This window comes from Rhinolophus sinicus, chromosome 17 (genome assembly GCF_057876585.1).
Source record: "Rhinolophus sinicus isolate RSI-liver-muscle chromosome 17, RSI-T2T, whole genome shotgun sequence".
NCBI lineage: Eukaryota > Metazoa > Chordata > Mammalia > Chiroptera > Rhinolophidae > Rhinolophus > Rhinolophus sinicus.
The window spans coordinates 203291642-203310558 of record NC_142517.1 but is presented as its reverse complement, the minus strand read 5'-3'; the positions used below and the strand labels follow the sequence as shown (position 1 = coordinate 203310558).

Here is an 18917-nt window from a genome sequence, read left to right as displayed (position 1 = left end):
CTGCCCACCGGTAGAGCCACACCAGACACCACCATAGGGAGTGATGTAATTATGAATGTCTTGAGTTCAAATTAACTCCTATCTTCCTAATCCACACACAGCAAATATTCCTAAGCTTCAAACAGTGGTATTATTATTTTTTTTTTTTTTCCCAAATGAAGGACCTTGAAGTCATGAGTGCCAGTTTGAGGAATTATTTTAAAAAAGAAATGTGGTTAAGGAAGGGGTGAGAGAAAAGAGGGGCTGTGGGCGACACAGTGATTCTTCATTGGTGAAACCAACTAGTTTTACCTCCAGACCCTGACCACTGAATAGAGGACATTGAAATTTCATCATTACTGAGATTATTATTTAAAAACAAACAAGTAAAGAATTATTTAGAAGACATTTTTTGGTTATCAAATTTCAGACTGAGTGCACTACACCAAAAAGATAATTTTAAGATGCGAAATCAACAAGAGGTGTGGTAATGTCTACAAATCCTTCTGGCATGTGCTTTTCTAGATAAAACACACATCTCTTTAAATATAGGAAACTGCTGGAGGTTCTTTCTTTAGATTAAATGCCCCAAAGAGTTGGTGGCATTATCTAAGATGACTAATTAACTGACAAACCCCCGATCCTCAACAAAGAATATAGAAGAAAATAAAAAATACAATAATAAGGATACCAAGAACATTTTAGAAAAGAAAAAGCAAATCTTTTAGACCAGTATCGGTTGTTAGAAACTAACCTAAAAAGATCACCAATCAGTAAAATTTCTGAAATGGAAAAACTAAATAGTGGCATAGAGTTTTCACCTACTCCCTCTCCCCAGCCTCATCCATCAATTTATTTCATGCTTTATTTATACCAAAAACAGCAAATGTTTGAAATCGTCTGTTGAGGGTATTAGTCTTTGTGAAATCCTGTTAGATCTCACTGCCTTTATCTTCCCTGAGTTCTCCAAGATTGATGGAGGATGAAATCAAGACAAGAATGGCACTGCATTCTTACTGTATGATTGCTGGTAATTGATTTTTCTCAAAGGCTCTGAGACTCACCAGGCCTGGGTCATTGCCTGCTCCACCCAGGTGTAGCCCACACGTAGCAACTTTTGTTTACTAGTTCAGGCTGTGCATTCACCTGTTCCCAAGGTATTTAATTAAATATTTTCCTTTGTGCCTAAGCCAATGATGCTTACATTTTAGTGTAAATAAGGATCACTTGGAATGCTGCTTAAAATGCAGATGGTGGGGGTTTCAGCGGTCTCTAAAAGATTGTGGTTCAGGAGGACGTGGATCTAGCCAGAACTCTACACTTCAAATCACACCCTGGAAAACACTAACATAAATGTTTAAGAAAAAAATAACTCTTCACACTCGTCAGAAAGATTTGATACCTGTGATTGAAAAGAGAGAAGCCCCAAGTCAACAATGCCTCTGTTAAGTAGTTTTATTGCTGCTTTTCTCTTGGTATGTATATAATACTAAAATGTACATGCCCTGCTTGCAATTCATAGCAGCATGGCATGGTGCCTTCCAACGAATCATCAGTCATTTAGAACTGCACTACTGAAAAGGGGGTGCTCACACCCGCCCAGCAGAATCAGAATGGAGTGTGTTAAAAATGCAGACTCGCAGCCTGCCCTAGACCTTCGGAATCAGAACCTGACTATTAACAAGATCTTCAGGTTGAAGCAGCATTGATCTAGCTGGTTCGCAAGCCAAATGTGACTCTCCAGCTCACTTTTTTCATTTCACTGGTATTTCACGTATTTTAATCTGAAAAGAAGAAACATTTTAATTACAGGAGAAAACAAGGTTGTTAAGGGGAAAGACATATCTAGGCTCCCAAATTGTACTGTGTGTGGTTGATGACTTTTAAATCAGAATGCCATTGGTTGGTATGGGATCTCATTTGCTCTGTGCCTACTTTTTCACAAGTCTTCTATCTTCATTGTAAGCTTTCTGTGGGTAGGATCATGTCTTAGATATCTAAATCTTCAGTGCCTAACACTGAAGGTGGCTTCCAAACACCAGAATGGCAACACATACATACATACACACATACATTGTAAATTAAAAATAAATAAATAAATAAATAAATAAATAAATAAATAAATATTGCCAATTATCTGATTTATATTCACCCTTCAAGTTCAAGACTCCTCTCCTTCATAAAGATTTCTTCAGTCATTTCAACCACCATGATTTCTACCTGTTCTAAGTAAATACCACTCGTTTGACACATAACATACACATACACAACTTTAATGACCGTTTATCTTTATTTTGTATCTCTTATTACCCCATCAGAGCTGTAAGAAGCTGTCTCTCTTTATATATTTCATACTGCCTTGCACAGTAGGCATTCAAATATTTGTTACTATTGAGCTAAAATAAAAATAGACATCAACATGAGAAAATCTGCAAGTTTTGATTTTCCTTCCAGCATCATTCTAAATTGCCAAAATTAATTCTAGAGATGACAATGGTTAAACAGCTCCTCCAGCTGTAACCTATTTATCTTAAGTAAAACATCTGTTTTGATGTTGGAAATACTTTCTTATTTTCAAATGGTTATTTGCACCTTTAGCCAACTCAATTCTAATTTCTATTATTTATGACAGTAACATATACTTTGCTATGTTGACTATATATAAAATGTTTAATTTATAACAGATTAATTCATAGACAAAATAAGTTTACAGCTAAAGACCACTTTAGGGGTATATGTAATAGTTTACGGTTTGTATGAAGTCCTTGATAGCATCACACATAGACCAATATTTCCATTTTGAAAGCTAATTGTAGGCATATTGCCCAATAGTGCACTCATGGTATGTAAAATTTTAACTTCTGGAATTATACCTGCATTTGTGAATATCAACATAGCTGTTCCAGTGTTTGGATGAATCCTTATTTAGGTCTCATAATTTAAAAATACACTTTAGTCTATTACACAAATCATCTGTAACTGTCCTATAGATGGCAGCATTGAGCAACATATTTGGTAATAGGTGGTTTTTTGGTTTCTGTGACTTTTCAGCTAGGCGTAGGTTTGCAGTGTGTTATCATTTCAGTACACCACAAGACTAATTTAGCGTAAGGTGACAGGATAATACTTGTACCTGCTCAAAATCACTTCACTTAGATTCCATAAAAGCATCTCTTTCTATTCTGTATGTTATATGAACCAAATACACATTTCCAGAGTTATGGCAACCCATTAATAAAAAATATGTAGAGAGCAAACGAGCTTACTACGGTATAGTTATAATAAATATTAACCACCTTTGAGGTTGGAATAAAACGTCAACAAGTATGAAGAAATGACAATATCTAATGTTCTATGATCAGCGATTATCTTCCACATGAAACCAACTGTTTTGAACAGAATTTATCACAGAAATCTGGCTTATTTCATGATTTCTAGCCAATACATTAGCCACTGAAGTTGAGTTTTTAAAGCAGAAATCCTTTCCCACTGAGACATATTTTTAAAAAAGCTTTTATAATAATTGGTTTTATATGATCAAAATCCTAACCTTTCTGTGAATGTTACTGTAGAATTTTTGCAAATTAAATTGATCTTCCTGCCCTCTCCTCCTTTTAGGGAAGAGTTCAATATTTTGTTTTCCGCAGAGGTATGTTTCCTTTATTCAGCTTTTCTTTTTTTTGGTGGGGGAGGGGAGAGGGTATCATTAGAAAAGTAAATGTCTATGGATTTGTATTGTTTTCCTACAAACTGTGAAATAACCTCCACCCCGCGCTCAACATCAAATCTGTAAAAAGCTCTTTGGTCTTAGATTACATTGTTACTAGTTAATAACCTTTTATCTTTTTTTTTTTTTTTCTTGCCAAGGTAATACCCCACACAGTTACACTTGACTACTAACTTCAGGCTTCCTACTCCGCACGCCCGCCTCCCCTGCTCTGCATAAAGCACACTGGCTATACCGTCAGAATCTCGGTTACTGTTATTGACGCCTCGTTACCAGTTTCAAATACACTCGTATGCTATTTATAGCTTTGCTGTAGTGGGCACGTGTGCACACATCACCAAGCTGTCAGAAGGAGAGAGGGCGGGCTTTCAATTCAACAGTGTGTACACAAATTATAGATTAACCAGGTTTAGATGAGACTGCATGACGGCAGGGAACAAAAAGGTGAGAGGAGAAATGAGAAGCTTCCAGGCTTCGGTTGGGTAGCAGCCCCTTTGCAGATGCCGAGGCCCCCAAATTCTCTTATCACACGGTGCTGAATGGCGCCTGCGGATCTTTTTAATTTTTTTCCCCCTACGCTTTGCAACCTACCTTGGTACCCCTACCATCACTCCTCACCTCCCCTCCTACAATGCAAGGTTTTTGAGAGACAGGGAGCCCCACCAATCAGCAGGCTTCCCCAAGAAACTCCCCCTGTCCCTCATCCTCGCTTTAGGCCCAGGCGAGCTCCTCCATGGTTCAGCCCGGCCGGCCATTGAGCATGCCCAGCGCCTCGACTGCAGCGCTGCGTTCCCCTGCCAGCATCGCGCAGTGCCTGAGAGCTGGCAGCAGACGAGGGACTCCCGGGTACAGACGGGGAGGAAACTCCATACAGGCCAGGAAAGGGGTGGAAAAATAAAATAGCATTAAGCCAAGTGACAAACGTCATCTCTGTAGGGCCCTTAATGCCAGCTGGGCAAGTAGGGGACAAACTGCTTGTTTATAGGTCAGCTTTAAAAAAAACCCAACCCAACAAACAAACAAAAACTTTGGGGAGCGTTTGCTTGTGGGGGCTGATACGACCTAGCCTGCTGACCTGTTCTCGTGAAGTACCGATTTTCTTGTACAGTTGAGCTGGCACCATCCTTGTTTTCTCCCATTATCCTTGTAGTCAAGGGTAAACACTTTATGGGGTGGTTCAATGGGTGTGGAAGCTGTGTGTGAAACAAACACTTCAGCCACTGTTTACACAGTAGGGTTTTGGCTTTAGGAACCCACTGTAGGTCCCTAACATCTGTTTAAAATAAAAAACAGATTTCGAAATACGATAAGGGACATCTCATTTTCTCTCTGTGCCTTTATTCCTAGGTGTGAATCCCCGCCCCTCGTTATGATGGGGGAGAAGAAGCTGTAATTTTTACATTTGGTCCCTAAATGATCAGCAGCTAACGGCACAGCACCGGACGTAGGACGCTTCCCAGGGATCCCTCTTCTCGTTATGGAGTGACCAGAACCCCTAACAGCTGCCCTTGGGCGTACCTCTGTTCCTTCGAGGTACCTCCCTGCAGCAAATGCGGGGCTTCCAAGGTCCAGGCTGGTCCCGAAGTCCCTCAGGAAACCTTATAAAACTCCAGATCGCCTCACTCTGGCCTATCACCCCGAAACTGAAATGCAGCTTTTATTATTTCCTGGGAGAAAAAGCCTTGACTAGAAACCTCCCTCCCGAGGGGTCGATCTTACCTGTGAGGTAAGATGCAGCCCAGCTCCCGCGCCCTCTCCTACCCGGGCCCTCCCACTCCGCCCTGTAGCCGCAGTGGCCCCCCCTCGCCGCCCCCCACCCTCACTCCTGCGTCTTCCCGAGCTTGCCCCCACCTCCCGCGGTTTTCCCAGACTCCCTTCGTGCTTTCGGGTAGCCACCCAAACACCCCCGCCCGTGCCCGCGGCGGGGATTCCTGCGGGCCGGGGGCGCCCTGGGTGGCGCACCGGGAGAAAAGCTCTGCGCCGGGGCGGGCGGCCGCGCAGGGGCGCTGGCCGAGCGCTGCGCCGAGGTCGGGCGCGGGCGCCGCTGCGGCACGGCCGGAGGGGCGGAGAGGGGCGGGCGCGGGGCGGGCTCCGCCGGGAATGTAGAGACCCGGGCGGGAGCCTCCCGGCGGCGGCGGCAGCCGGGCTGCGGAGCGCGGAGGCTCCGTCACGTGTTTTTCTCCGAGTGAGACGGCGGCGCGGTCGGAGGGGGCCGGCGCGTGGAGCCAGACGCCGCCGCTTGTTTTGGTTGGGGCTCTCGGCAACTCTCCGAGGAGGAGGGAGGAGCGGAGAAGTAACTGCAGCGGCAGCGCCTCCCGGGGAAGAGGCGTCTTCCCCGAATCCTTCCCAAATCTAGCCCCTCGCCTCCCGCCCTCGTCCTCTCCCCTCCTCCCCAGCCGACTGGAACGAGGGACAGGGATGAGCCTGTCCCTCCAGCCCGTCCCGAGCTCCTCCGGTTGCCTAGTAGCGTTTCGCGTGGAAAAACCACTTTCTCCGCCCGCCGAAATGGGCCCGAATGGGGGCTGCAGAGGACGCTTCTGCGGGCGGCGGCAGCACCAGCAACATCCGCAGCGCCGCGGTCTCCGCGATTGAGCTGGTATTTGGGCGGCTGGTGGCGGCGGGGACGTTTGGGGGTGGGAGGAGGCGGAGGAGGAGGAGGGAGAACCCCGTGCAACGCTGGGACTTGGCAGCTCGCCTCCCCCTGCCCAAGGATATTTAATTTGCTTCGGGAATCGCTACTTCCAGAGGGGAACTCAGGAGGGAAGGCGCGCGCGCCTGGAGGGGCAACGCAGGGACCTCCGGCCGCCGCCGCCAACGTGCGCGGGACTCCAGCCCGGGCGGCGAGAGATGCATCTACGCCCCTTCCCTGCCGTGGTGGATGAGAGGAGACTTGGCTTTCGGATCTGTGCTGCACTCCCGCCGGACGCACTGCCTCCCCCCACGGGCATGAAACGCCTGTAAACTCCGGTCCCGGGCTATCTCCTTGGCGCAGCCGCTGCGTCCTGCTGCGGCCGCCCCTCCCCCGCGCGGGGGGGCGGCGTGGATTTCGTAGTCGGGGTTTCTGCTGCCTCCAGCCCTGTTTGCATGCGCGGGGCCGCGGCGAGGAGCCTCCGCCCCCCACCCGGTGATTTTTCTGCGCTTCCCTATGCTCGCCGGCGGTGGCGGCGGCAGCATGGCGAGTCCTCCGGAAACCGACGGCTTCTCGGACGTGCGCAAGGTGGGCTACCTGCGCAAACCCAAGAGCATGCACAAGCGCTTCTTCGTGCTGCGGGCGGCCAGCGAGGCGGGGGGCCCGGCGCGCCTCGAGTATTACGAGAACGAGAAGAAGTGGCGGCACAAGTCGAGCGCCCCCAAACGTTCGATCCCCCTGGAGAGCTGCTTCAACATCAACAAGCGGGCGGACTCCAAGAACAAGCACCTGGTGGCCCTCTACACTCGGGACGAGCACTTTGCCATCGCGGCAGACAGCGAAGCAGAGCAGGACAGCTGGTACCAGGCCCTCCTGCAGCTGCACAACCGTGCCAAGGGCCACCACGACGGGGCCTCGGCCCTCGGCGTGGGAGGCGGCGGGGGCAGCTGCAGCGGCAGTTCTGGCCTTGGCGAGGCTGGGGAGGACTTGAGCTACGGAGATGTGCCCCCCGGACCCGCGTTCAAGGAGGTCTGGCAGGTGATCCTGAAACCCAAGGGCCTGGGTCAGACAAAGAATCTGATTGGCATCTACCGCCTCTGCCTGACCAGCAAGACCATCAGCTTTGTGAAGCTGAACTCAGACGCAGCGGCTGTGGTACTGCAGCTGATGAACATCCGGCGCTGTGGCCACTCAGAGAACTTCTTCTTCATCGAAGTGGGCCGTTCCGCAGTGACGGGACCTGGAGAGTTCTGGATGCAGGTGGATGACTCAGTGGTGGCCCAGAACATGCACGAGACAATCCTGGAGGCCATGCGGGCCATGAGCGATGAGTTCCGCCCTCGTAGCAAGAGCCAGTCGTCCTCCAACTGTTCCAACCCCATCAGTGTCCCCCTGCGCAGGCACCATCTTAACAACCCCCCACCCAGCCAGGTGGGGCTGACCCGCCGCTCACGCACCGAGAGCATCACTGCCACTTCTCCAGCTAGCATGGTGGGCGGGAAGCAGGGCTCCTTCCGTGTCCGTGCCTCCAGCGACGGTGAAGGCACCATGTCCCGCCCGGCTTCGGTGGACGGCAGTCCTGTGAGTCCTAGTACCAACAGGACCCACGCCCATCGCCATCGGGGCAGCTCCCGGCTGCACCCCCCACTCAACCACAGCCGCTCCATTCCTATGCCTTCTTCGCGCTGCTCACCTTCGGCCACTAGCCCTGTCAGTCTGTCATCTAGCAGCACCAGTGGCCACGGCTCCACCTCTGACTGTCTTTTCCCTCGGAGATCTAGTGCTTCTGTGTCTGGTTCCCCCAGCGATGGCGGTTTCATCTCTTCCGATGAGTATGGCTCCAGTCCCTGCGATTTCCGAAGTTCCTTCCGCAGTGTCACCCCGGATTCCCTGGGCCACACCCCACCGGCCCGCGGAGAGGAGGAGCTGAGCAACTACATCTGCATGGGAGGCAAGGGGACCTCCACCCTCACCGCTCCCAATGGTCACTACATTTTGCCTCGGGGTGGCAATGGTCACCGCTACATCACAGGAGCTGGCTTGGGTACCAGCCCAGCCCTGGCTGGGGATGAAACAGCCAGTGCTGCAGATCTGGATAATCGGTTCCGAAAGCGGACTCACTCTGCTGGCACATCCCCCACCATTTCCCACCAGAAGACCCCATCCCAGTCCTCCGTGGCTTCCATTGAGGAATATACAGAGATGATGCCTGCCTACCCACCAGGAGGTGGCAGTGGAGGCCGACTGCCCGGCTACCGGCACTCTGCCTTCGTGCCCACCCAGTCCTACCCTGAGGAGGGTCTGGAAATGCACCCCTTGGAGCGTCGTGGAGGCCACAATCGCCCAGATACCTCCACCCTCCACACCGATGATGGGTACATGCCCATGTCCCCAGGGGTGGCTCCAGTGCCCGGCAGCCGAAAAGGCAGTGGGGACTACATGCCCATGAGCCCCAAGAGTGTGTCTGCCCCACAGCAGATCATCAACCCCATCAGACGCCATCCCCAGAGAGTGGACCCCAATGGCTACATGATGATGTCCCCAAGCGGCAGCTGCTCCCCTGACATTGGAGGTGGGCCCAGCAGCAGCAGCAGCAGCAGTGCTGCCCCTTCTGGGAGTACTTATGGGAAGCTGTGGACAAATGGGGTCGGGGGCCACCACTCTCACATCCTGCCGCACCCCAAACTACCCGTGGAGAGTGGTGGTAGCAAGCTCTTGTCTTGTACAGGTGACTACATGAACATGTCGCCAGTGGGGGACTCCAATACCAGCAGCCCCTCCGACTGCTACTACGGCCCTGAGGACCCCCAGCACAAGCCAGTTCTCTCCTACTACTCATTGCCAAGGTCCTTTAAGCACACCCAGCGCCCCGGGGAGCTGGAGGAGACTGCCCGGCACCAGCACCTCCGCCTTTCCTCCAGCTCTGGTCGCCTTCTCTATGCTGCAGCAGCAGAAGATTCCTCTTCTTCCACCAGCAGCGACAGCCTGGGCGGGGGATACTGTGGGGCGAGGCCCGAGCCCAGCCTCCCGCATCATCTCCACCATCAGGTCCTGCAGCCCCATCTGCCTCGAAAGGTGGACACAGCTGCACAGACCAACAGCCGCCTGGCTCGGCCCACAAGGTTGTCCCTGGGGGACCCTAAGGCCAGCACCTTACCTCGGGCCCGAGAGCAGCAACAGCAGCCAGCCCTGCTGCACCCTCCGGAGCCCAAGAGCCCAGGGGAATATGTGAATATCGAATTTGGGAGTGATCAGCCAGGCTACTTGTCTGGCCCAATGGCATCCCACAGCTCACCTTCTGTCAGGTGTCCATCCCAGCTCCAGCCAGCTCCCAGAGAGGAAGAGACTGGCACGGAAGAGTATATGAACATGGACCTGGGGCCAGGCCGGAGGGCCACCTGGCAAGAGAGCCCTGGGGTCCAGGCTGGCAGGGGGGGCCCTGCACCTCCGGGGACTGCTGGCGTGTGCAGGCCTACCCGGGCAGTGCCTAGCAGCCGTGGTGACTACATGACCATGCAGATGGGTTGTCCCCGTCAGAGCTATGTGGACACCTCTCCAGTTGCCCCTGTCAGCTATGCTGACATTCGGACGGGCGTTGTGGAGGAGGCGAGCCTTCCTGGGGCCACAGCGGCTGCTCCGTCCTCATCCTCAGCAGCCTCTGCTTCCCCCACCACACCTCAAGGAGCAGGGGAGCTGGTGGCCCGCTCTTCCCTGCTGGGGGGCGCACAGGGACCCGGGGGCATGAGCGCCTTCACCAGGGTGAACCTCAGCCCCAGCTGCAACCAGAGTGCCAAAGTGATCCGTGCAGACCCGCAAGGGTGCCGGAGGAGGCATAGCTCCGAGACTTTCTCCTCCACACCGAGTGCCACCCGGGCGGGCAACACAGTGCCCTTCGGAGTGGGGGCTGCAATGGGGGGCAGCAGTGGTGGCAGCAGCAGCACTGAGGATGTGAAACGCCACAGCTCTGCTTCCTTTGAGAACGTGTGGCTGAGACCTGGGGAACTCGGGGGAGCCCCCAAGGAGCCGGGGCAAGTGTGTGGCGCTGCTGGGGGCTTGGAGAATGGTCTCAACTACATAGATCTGGATTTGGTCAAGGACTTCAAACAGCGCCCTCAGGAGCGCCCCCCTCAACTGCAGCCGCCCCCACCCCCACCCCCTCATCAGCCTCTGGGCAGCAGTGAGAGCAGCTCCACCAGCCATTCCAATGAGGATTTAAGCGCCTATGCCAGCATCAGTTTCCAGAAGCAGCCAGAGGACCTCCAGTAGCTCAACTGGACATCACAGCAGGTGCGTTTCATGGTGACAAAGTCAGAGGACAAACTGCTTTTAACCTTGGGCTTGAATCCTCTTCCTCTTTGCCTCTGCCCCGTCCCTCTCTTTCCTACTGCTGCTTTAGGGAGTGCCTTCAGAGGATGTGGGGAGGTCAGGGCACACAGATGCTCACCCCAGTGACACCTGGCTGATAGTCAAATCAACCTGTAGCAGCAGCCACACTGAGGACTGCTGCAGGTTTCCAAGTGAAGTACACACTGTAGTCCTTTCAAAACATCTATAATCCCAGTCCCGATGTTTGTGAAGTTCTTACATAAGAACCTTGACCTCTTTATTGAAGTTTACTTTTGACTATATACTTAGGTCACTCCCTGGAAGGGACAATTCTTCTACAAAAAATATTTGCTAAAACAGCAGCTACAATCTTCATTTAAGATAATTTCTCGGAGCTCTTAGGTTGCTCTCGGTAAATCGTTTCTGTGATTTCACAGTACCAAGGCTACATAAATAGCAGTAGGAAACATCAATTTTTATTCACATTCCCCTAAAATGATTCAAGAGTAAGCTTTTCTAGGCTTACATATTTAGAGAGAAACACCTGTCTAACCTATGACTCTCTCAAAAGTAATTATGGGGGATGGTTTCTTTTTGTTCCTGAACCAGGACTTAGGAAATACTCAGGCACCGACCTACCACCTCACAGGCATGGCCGCTTTTGTACGGGATATGCAGTGAAGTCTGCATGCATCTGGGACCCATTATTAGTTAGGAGTCATGGAAATTCACCCCCGTGTGTCTGCCTCCCAGTTGTCTATTCTTGCAAGGGCCAGCACGGAGACATCTCTGCAGATCATTTAGGGGCTACTGTGCATCCTCTGTAAAATTACTTAACATTTTTATGTTGAAAGAAGCACTGTTAAGTTAGGGAAATGAAGGGGTTTTGTTTTGTTTTGCATTGAACGTGAAGGGCTAAACCTTGTACTCTTTATTTTTAGGATATTTATTGTTTGCCGTTAAGTTCAAGAGTAGACGTCTCAGTAAATGTTGAAAATTGGCGTTAGGTCTTCTGTGGTTAAGGCTGTATTGAAAATGAAAAATATTTGTAACAGGAAATTAGCCCGCCCATCATTCTGTTGAGCCTATTTTCTGGTGGTCGTAATTGTGGGAAGAAAAGAAGAGTATAGTTTGCAAATAATGTGATGAGTTGGCAATGCAGAACTTTCTAGCGTTTGGAAACACTTTATTTTGACAAACTGTCTTGTGATAGTCTCTTTATATATGCTTCACAGAATGAGCTTTTAAAAGCATTCTTCTTAATATATATCCATTCATCAGAAATTAATTTGTGCATTGGGCTCCTATTGATAGGTATTTGTTTATTATGTGGTCACAGCCTCCTTGATTTTAACAGTTTCCAATATTTGATCCATATCATTCTCTATTTTGTAGAACAGAATATAGGTGTATGAACAAACTAGGATTTTAGGTGATAGGATGTATTCTAAGAAGCATTTATTTGATTGGTATTCAGCATTTATTTTCGTGTTTACCTAGAAGAGATTTAATTGTGTTTATCAACATGAACAGTAAAAATTTTGGTTATTTCAATGATGTTTGGGGAATGTGAAGCCCTTGAACACTTTAGTCATTTGTAATTCGTCTTTCATGTGTAAAGTAATGAGAATTTGAAGGAAAAACTCCAGCAGAACTTAAATTTTGGTTTTAAAGGAGATGAAGGAAGAAACAATAAGTTTTCCTCACCTGTTTTCTTAATTTGAACACATTTCTTTTTATAGAGTAGAATAAATAATATTTGCTCTGAAGGAAATAGATGACCAAATTGAGTTTTTGTTTTTAAAAAGGGCTTAAAATCCTCCTTATGTGGAGGATACATTAAAAACAAACCAACCAAAACAAAACAATCTTCTATTCTTAGCTTTCTTAGAGAAAATATAATATTCTGGAATAATTATATCCCTAATAATCATGGAGTAGCAGACTATGCTTTAACAGCACCATGCCAGAAAATTCTACAATGTTTATTTATAAGATGTAAATAGAGAGAGAGGAGGGGGGCTGTGTGTGTTTTAAATGAGGCACTAAATACTACTCAACTCACATTTACACCCTGCATTCTGCTTGCTTTCCTTTGCCCGGTTTAGCTTAAAGATGTGATTTCATAGTTATCATCTGAAACAAAAAGAAATCAAACCTGTCCGGGGCACAAAACTATCCTAGCAATGAGTATGTTGGTTTGTGAAAACATTGTTTTCCTAACTTCCTTAGCAGTTGCTTTCTTTGCCTTGCGAAATTTCCCATGTCTCAGGTGAAACCTGAAACATGAAAGGCAGTGAGGGACTATATGAGCGATGGGGTGTGGGCTTTCTCCTAGTCCCTCATTGTAAACATCTCCGTTTGCCTAATATTTTTCTGCTGTGTCTCAAAGGAGAACATTTGTGAGGCATTTAGGTCAGCTGCCCTTTGCTTCACCTCCTGTCCATCCACGTTTTCTGTTTCTGGGGTCACTGTGTGTCTCTTCTAACTTGGTTCTGACCTGCTACACTGCTTCTCCAGTATTCCCCCTCTCTCATTCCCTTTGTTTCCCATCTCTTATTCTGTTCCTGGCATTGCCCATTTTTTTGCTCCATTTCAGAATTTCGCAGTACTTGTGGCCTACCTACTCTCTGCAGAGTAAATTGAGAGCCCAAGGAGAGCGAAAAGGACACAGCAACCCAGCTACCTTTAATCAGCCTTTACCTCGTATTTTTTTGTTCAGAAACTGCAGCTGGGGAGATAGAGCCGACTTTGGCAAAGACACAGACCCAAGTCATCCTTTTTAGGTGTTTTTTTTTTTTTTTTTTTCCTTTGCTCGTCATTTTGTTAAGTCCCCTAAAAAGGGTGGTGGTAGTGGTGGTGTGCATTTCTTTTCCTTTCCCTCTATTTCCTTGTTGTTCAAGGATTCCATACCTCCAGGACTACCTCCCATCGCTCCCTCCCTCTCCCTCCTTTTCCCCTCACTGTGTGGCCTTTTTGTCTGGCGCAAACCCTCTCGGCTCTGGCACTTCCCCGTTTCCCGGGTCACCTCCGCTTCCTGCATTCCTCCCTATTTATTTGGCACTTGGTTTCCCCCTCCCTCCCAGCCCCCTTTTGCTGGGGGTTGGGGATTCTGCATCAAGTCTGAGGCTGCCCTCTGAAGTCTCCCACCCCGCCCTTCCCAGGTGGCCTGAGGACATGGAGGTGGCCGGGCCCCATCCCCTGCACCGGTGGTGGGTGAGCCCCAGCCCCTGGGTCAGCACCGTGCGGAGACTGGCTCTGGGCAGGCGGGGCGGACGGGCGCTGATTGGCCCCCGCCAGGACCAATCAGCGCGAGTATCAGCCTAGCTGGGGGGGCGGGAGGGGGTGGCGGGGCCTGGGGTGGGGGTGGTTGGGATGGGGGCATTGGCATACTCTGGCTCTGGTCTGGGGTCCGGCAGTGGCCGTGGGCCTGGCGTTCCGGGCCGCCTTCTCCCACCCCTCTCCCTCCACCCTTTCCCTCTGGGGCGGTCAGGACTGAGCCAAACTCGAGCCCCTCCCACCCCCTCCCAGAGGATGTTCCGCACTCAGCCTTATTCGTGCATGGACCAGAATCTTAAGAATGAGAAAGTCCAACCAGCCCGCTGACAGAGGCCGGAAACCCACACTTCCTCTTATTTTTAATTGAGAAAAATCCAGGCCGAGACCATGTGACGTGCCCCATTTTGTTTCCCTCCTCTCCTTACTACGGTTTACTACGTGCTCTGTTTCTTCATCTTCCTGTCTTAAAAATCCCAGAGCATGAGGAAGCTACAGCACGTGGTTGTAGGATTGATTGGGTTAACTTAAGATGCTCACATTTACACCCCTTGCTAATGGGAGGCAGGAAGGGGGGAAAAAATCCCGACATGGAAATACATGTGCTGTGGCTGGCACTGTTTGGGGATCATCGGAAAAAACCTCATTTGGCTTTGAAATTGCATTAGGGTCAACGCTATATTGAGTGCCTACAGTTTGTAAAGCAGGGATCTAGATAAGTTCAACAAAAACTGACCCTTCTAGGCCCAAGGGAGCTCACTGAAATGAAAACGTGGCATAATGCTTGCAAATCGTGAGAATAGAGAGATTCATTGCAAGGGCTTGGGTAGGGTTCCTTTCTGAGGTTGGAGGAAAGGCCTTTTTTAAGCTCTCAAAAATAGATTTGTTTTTTGACCAGTGACAGCTCAAGTGAAAGCCCATCAGGGAGGGCTGGGCAAACTGATTTTGAAAGACTGCTAGATTTGTGTCCTGCTTGCTCATATAACCAAAATTATGTGAGATGCATTATTGTATGTGATGGAAATTTTGTTCAGATTTGTCCTTTCTAAAATAAATATGGAAAATAAGAAAGAGAAATACTTTTCTCCACCCCCCCATCCCTCTCAAATAAGCATTTCTCGCTGGCCAGTATCCTTGACTCATAAGCCCCAAAGGCAGCATTTTTCCTTAGGTGTGGATAGAAACATCATTAGTAAAAACGTAAGGAAGAAGGAATGCCCTGGTGTAAATGCTAGCCCTAATACTGCTTCTGAGATGTGGAAGAGTTTCTGTTGTTCCCAGAAAATGTTGAGCATATAACAGTCTTATTTCTGCCATTGTTTAGGTGGCTTTTTATATTAAAAAATAAAGCCATAAAAACTTCTATATTTGTAGTCATTTATCTGATTGCCCTAAATAAATACTGCCTCCAGTATTGCTGTACTGTTGGGACTTGGAATTCAAAAGTTCATGCCCCCCCCCCTTTTTTTTGGTTTATCAAAATTACTGGAAAATAGCTTTATGCTATCTTGACTGATGCAATGGAAAAAGCAGGTTCTGGGAGCCAGAGATCTTGCATTGTAACAGTGCCCTTCACTCGCGGAGTGACCTTGGGCAAGTCACTTAAGTTCTCTGGACCTGTTTCCTCATCAGTAACTTGAGAGTTTTGTTCTAAATTACAATGACCTCCTTTGCAGCTCTAAACATAGGAATATTTTGGAGAAAATGACTGGTTTTCTTTAATGGGTCAGTTGTACTGAGGATTCTTTCTGAGGAAGCTGCTGATGGGTTCATAGTGTGAAGTACATTAGAAAATTCTGTTTTGTCCTCTTCTAGCTTTTGGATCAGACACTCTTTATGGGTTGATTAAATACTGCATTTAACCTTTCTTGTTTGGAGGGGACATTTTTCAGGTTTTAACAGACCTTAAGACAAACCCTCCTGACTGCACCAGTCTAAATTTTTGGAACCTTCTCTAGACTGGATTAGGCTCTCCTCTCCTTTTATTAAAATTAAGTGTGTGTGGTCATGGGTCATGCAAGTCACCTGCTAGTTCTGCGTCCTAAGGGCAACTGTTGGAAGCATCGCACCCACCCTACAATACAGGTCAAGCTTTAACCAGTTCGTTTCTCTGACATTATTCTGTTCATTCTGTTGGAAATCACCCCTTCTTGAACTGGTAGTCTGCTTATGGATAATGTTTCTCATTTGTATCATCACAAAATCCTTCAGTGAGGTAGCCATTTGAGTGAATGGAAAGGAAATCTGAGAGGCCAATTGGACTGTAGGAAGTCTTCCACAATTTTTTGTTTAGTTTTCATTTTCTCTGTTAGCTCAGTGTTTCTCTTGCTGGCAAAATGAGGGTTGTCCAGCTTTTTTGTGCTTTAGGATTTTTGATTAGGCAGTTGAGCTTACACTGATTTGTTGACCCAGTGTTCTAGTGGCTGTCGAGTTGCTGATGTATTCAGAAGTTCCAACCCTTTGGATATCTTCATGTGGATTTCATAAATCACTAGAATAGTCTATTGACTCTTTCATTCAGAAGTTCATTGACTTATCTTTTCCAGTCCTCCTGCTATAATCAGATATATTTCTTAGTTGTGTAGGATATGAATGCTTCTTTTTAGTTTGGTGGGTTGGTAATTTTAGGATAATGGAACACTTCACAATGTTAAGGTTTTGTTTTGCTTTGTTTTAAAGAAAGCCATTTCCGCAATTATTTTCTCATGTTACAGAGTTACTAAAAATTGTATTCAAGGCAAACTGCTTCTTGGGAATTTAGTTTGAAGTCAGTTTCATACTAAAGATTCTATCACTTTTTTCCTACTAATACTTTTTTGTGTTTAATATACTATATCTTTTCTACCACATTTATTAGGTAATTGATTTATTTCATTACCTTATGAGTCCATAGCTGTGTGGCAGACTTTAAAAGCTCTTTTTAAAATGTTACTGAAACATGTTCAGAAGTTGTCATCACACTGAATTTTAACCAAATTACATTTTAATATTAGTATAGTATAATAGTATACTAATTTCATATTAATTTCAAACTAATATGAAATAGTTGCAAAAAAGTTAATGTAAATCTTTTTTTAAATGATAGACTAGTAAATATCATCTATTTACTTCTAATCTTGTCTTACATTATGGACATGAATCTCTCCCATTCTTAATTCACAGAAAAAGGGGGAAGATAAATTAGATAAGTATAATGTACGGTCATCTATGGACAAAGGAATACGTTCCATTTTAATAATATTCTTACTGCAGGCTCTGCTATAACCTACTTGTTAAACTAAATTTGGTTTGAATAAATGTTATTTGTGCTTCTTCAGTGAGTCACTGATCTTTGAATAATAGAGCTTTTAAAAATGATGTGTTTATGTTGAAAAGGCTGCTTTTCTTTTTCAATTCCTTTTTGCATTTTCATTAATGATGGCAGTAGAATTGAATATGTGGGTCAGATTATAATTTTAATCATACCTATATTCAGGTGGAAAAGAGATTTTTGTGGTGGGATTATCCCTACCCTGAATGTTTTATCAAGTAAGCTGAGTTACTTGCATTGTTTTTCTCTTGTTGTTTCATGTCCCCTCCCCTAACCCCCCCCCACCCCACCCCCACCCCCAACTCTGGGTCACACTTTCCACCATCCCCTCTACTTCTGATCTGGCCCAGTTAGAGCCAAACCCATATACACTGGGTGCTAATTGGTTGGCTTGAAGAAGATACCAGAGAAACCCCAGTCATAGTAAGGGAAAAAGACTGATGACTTTCCCCTCCTTTTATAACGTTGATGAAAATATACTTTGCTGTGAGTTCCCTGGTCCTCCTTCACATATGTAAGTCATGTTGCTGAACAGAATCATTTAATCTTGAGAAGTTGATAGTTGTGTTAGGTTTGTTGAAAGGATCTAGGAGGCATCCTTTTTTTTCCTTCAAATATGGGTCTATATTTGAAGAGAAAACTCCACTTGACACTATATTTGAAAACTATGTTTTGTAGAGAAAGTCATGATTCTTACTTTTAAGAAGGTTATGATCAAAGTGAGACAGGCAAAATAAAAAAATAAAAAGACGTTTACAAAAGTATAGCCATTAGTGGAAGGTCTCTGAAATATTCCATAATTACTGTGTCTTCAAACTATTATTCACTTGCTATTTTCCAATGCTCATTTCCCTGTTCATTTAAAATTATTTGAAGGGCTCTATAGGAGCCCCTGAATTTTAGGGACTGTGGGAATAATCAGAGTTAGCACCTCCAATGCAATATTAGAGGCCACCTACTTCCTGGCTCCTACATAGATGACCCGACCTTGGCCAAACCGGTCCTAAACCACTATTTCTTGTTGTTCCCCTCTCCCCCCTTTTCTCAATAAACACCATCGAACACCTACTGTGTTTCCCCGAAAATAAGACCTAGGCAGACAATCAGCTCTAATATGTCTTTTGAAGCAAAAATTAATATAAGACCCGGTATTATATTATATTAATTATTGTAGTATAGAAGACCCGGTCTTATAGTAAAAGAAGACCGGGACTTATATTAATTTTTGCTCCAAAAAGACGCATTAGAGCTGATTGTCTGGCTAGGTCTTATTTTCGGGGAAACACAGAATTGTGTTCCAAATAGCATATATTTTTTTGAGAGACGATGGGGGTGGATACTTGTAGAAAAAAAACAGGAGTGAGGGGAGTTCATCCAAGTACTTACCAAATTTCTTATGGCATAATTGATCTGGATTCAGCTAAATCAAGATTCAGAACATGGAATCCATGGGAGTCAACATTTGTCATGTCCGTACAGGGTGAATGTGCCATCTACTTAAACGTTTTGTGCTTTGCTCCATCATTCCAACTGGGGTTTCCTGCCTCACAATCAAACTGGCAAACTAAAGCAGTTTGTAAGGCTGTTGAGACTCATTTGGGAGAGTGGTCCATTTCCAGATATTCAGCTAGCAAACATAGTATTGGCAAAAAGCAAGAAAAAGATATCTT

General features: G+C 46.9%; 1 protein-coding gene across 1 annotated transcript in view; it reads left to right on the top strand.

The window, feature by feature from the left end:
- The first annotated feature begins 5527 nt into the window (after positions 1–5527).
- The window catches only part of IRS1 (insulin receptor substrate 1), a 60103-nt gene continuing 46713 nt past the window's right edge, over positions 5528–18917 (top strand). The window contains exon 1 of the mRNA XM_019736639.3: positions 5528–10622. Coding sequence (XP_019592198.2) covers positions 6852–10601 — 3750 coding nt within the window. The 5' untranslated portion in view covers positions 5528–6851 and the 3' untranslated portion in view covers positions 10602–10622. The remainder of the gene's footprint in view (positions 10623–18917) is intronic.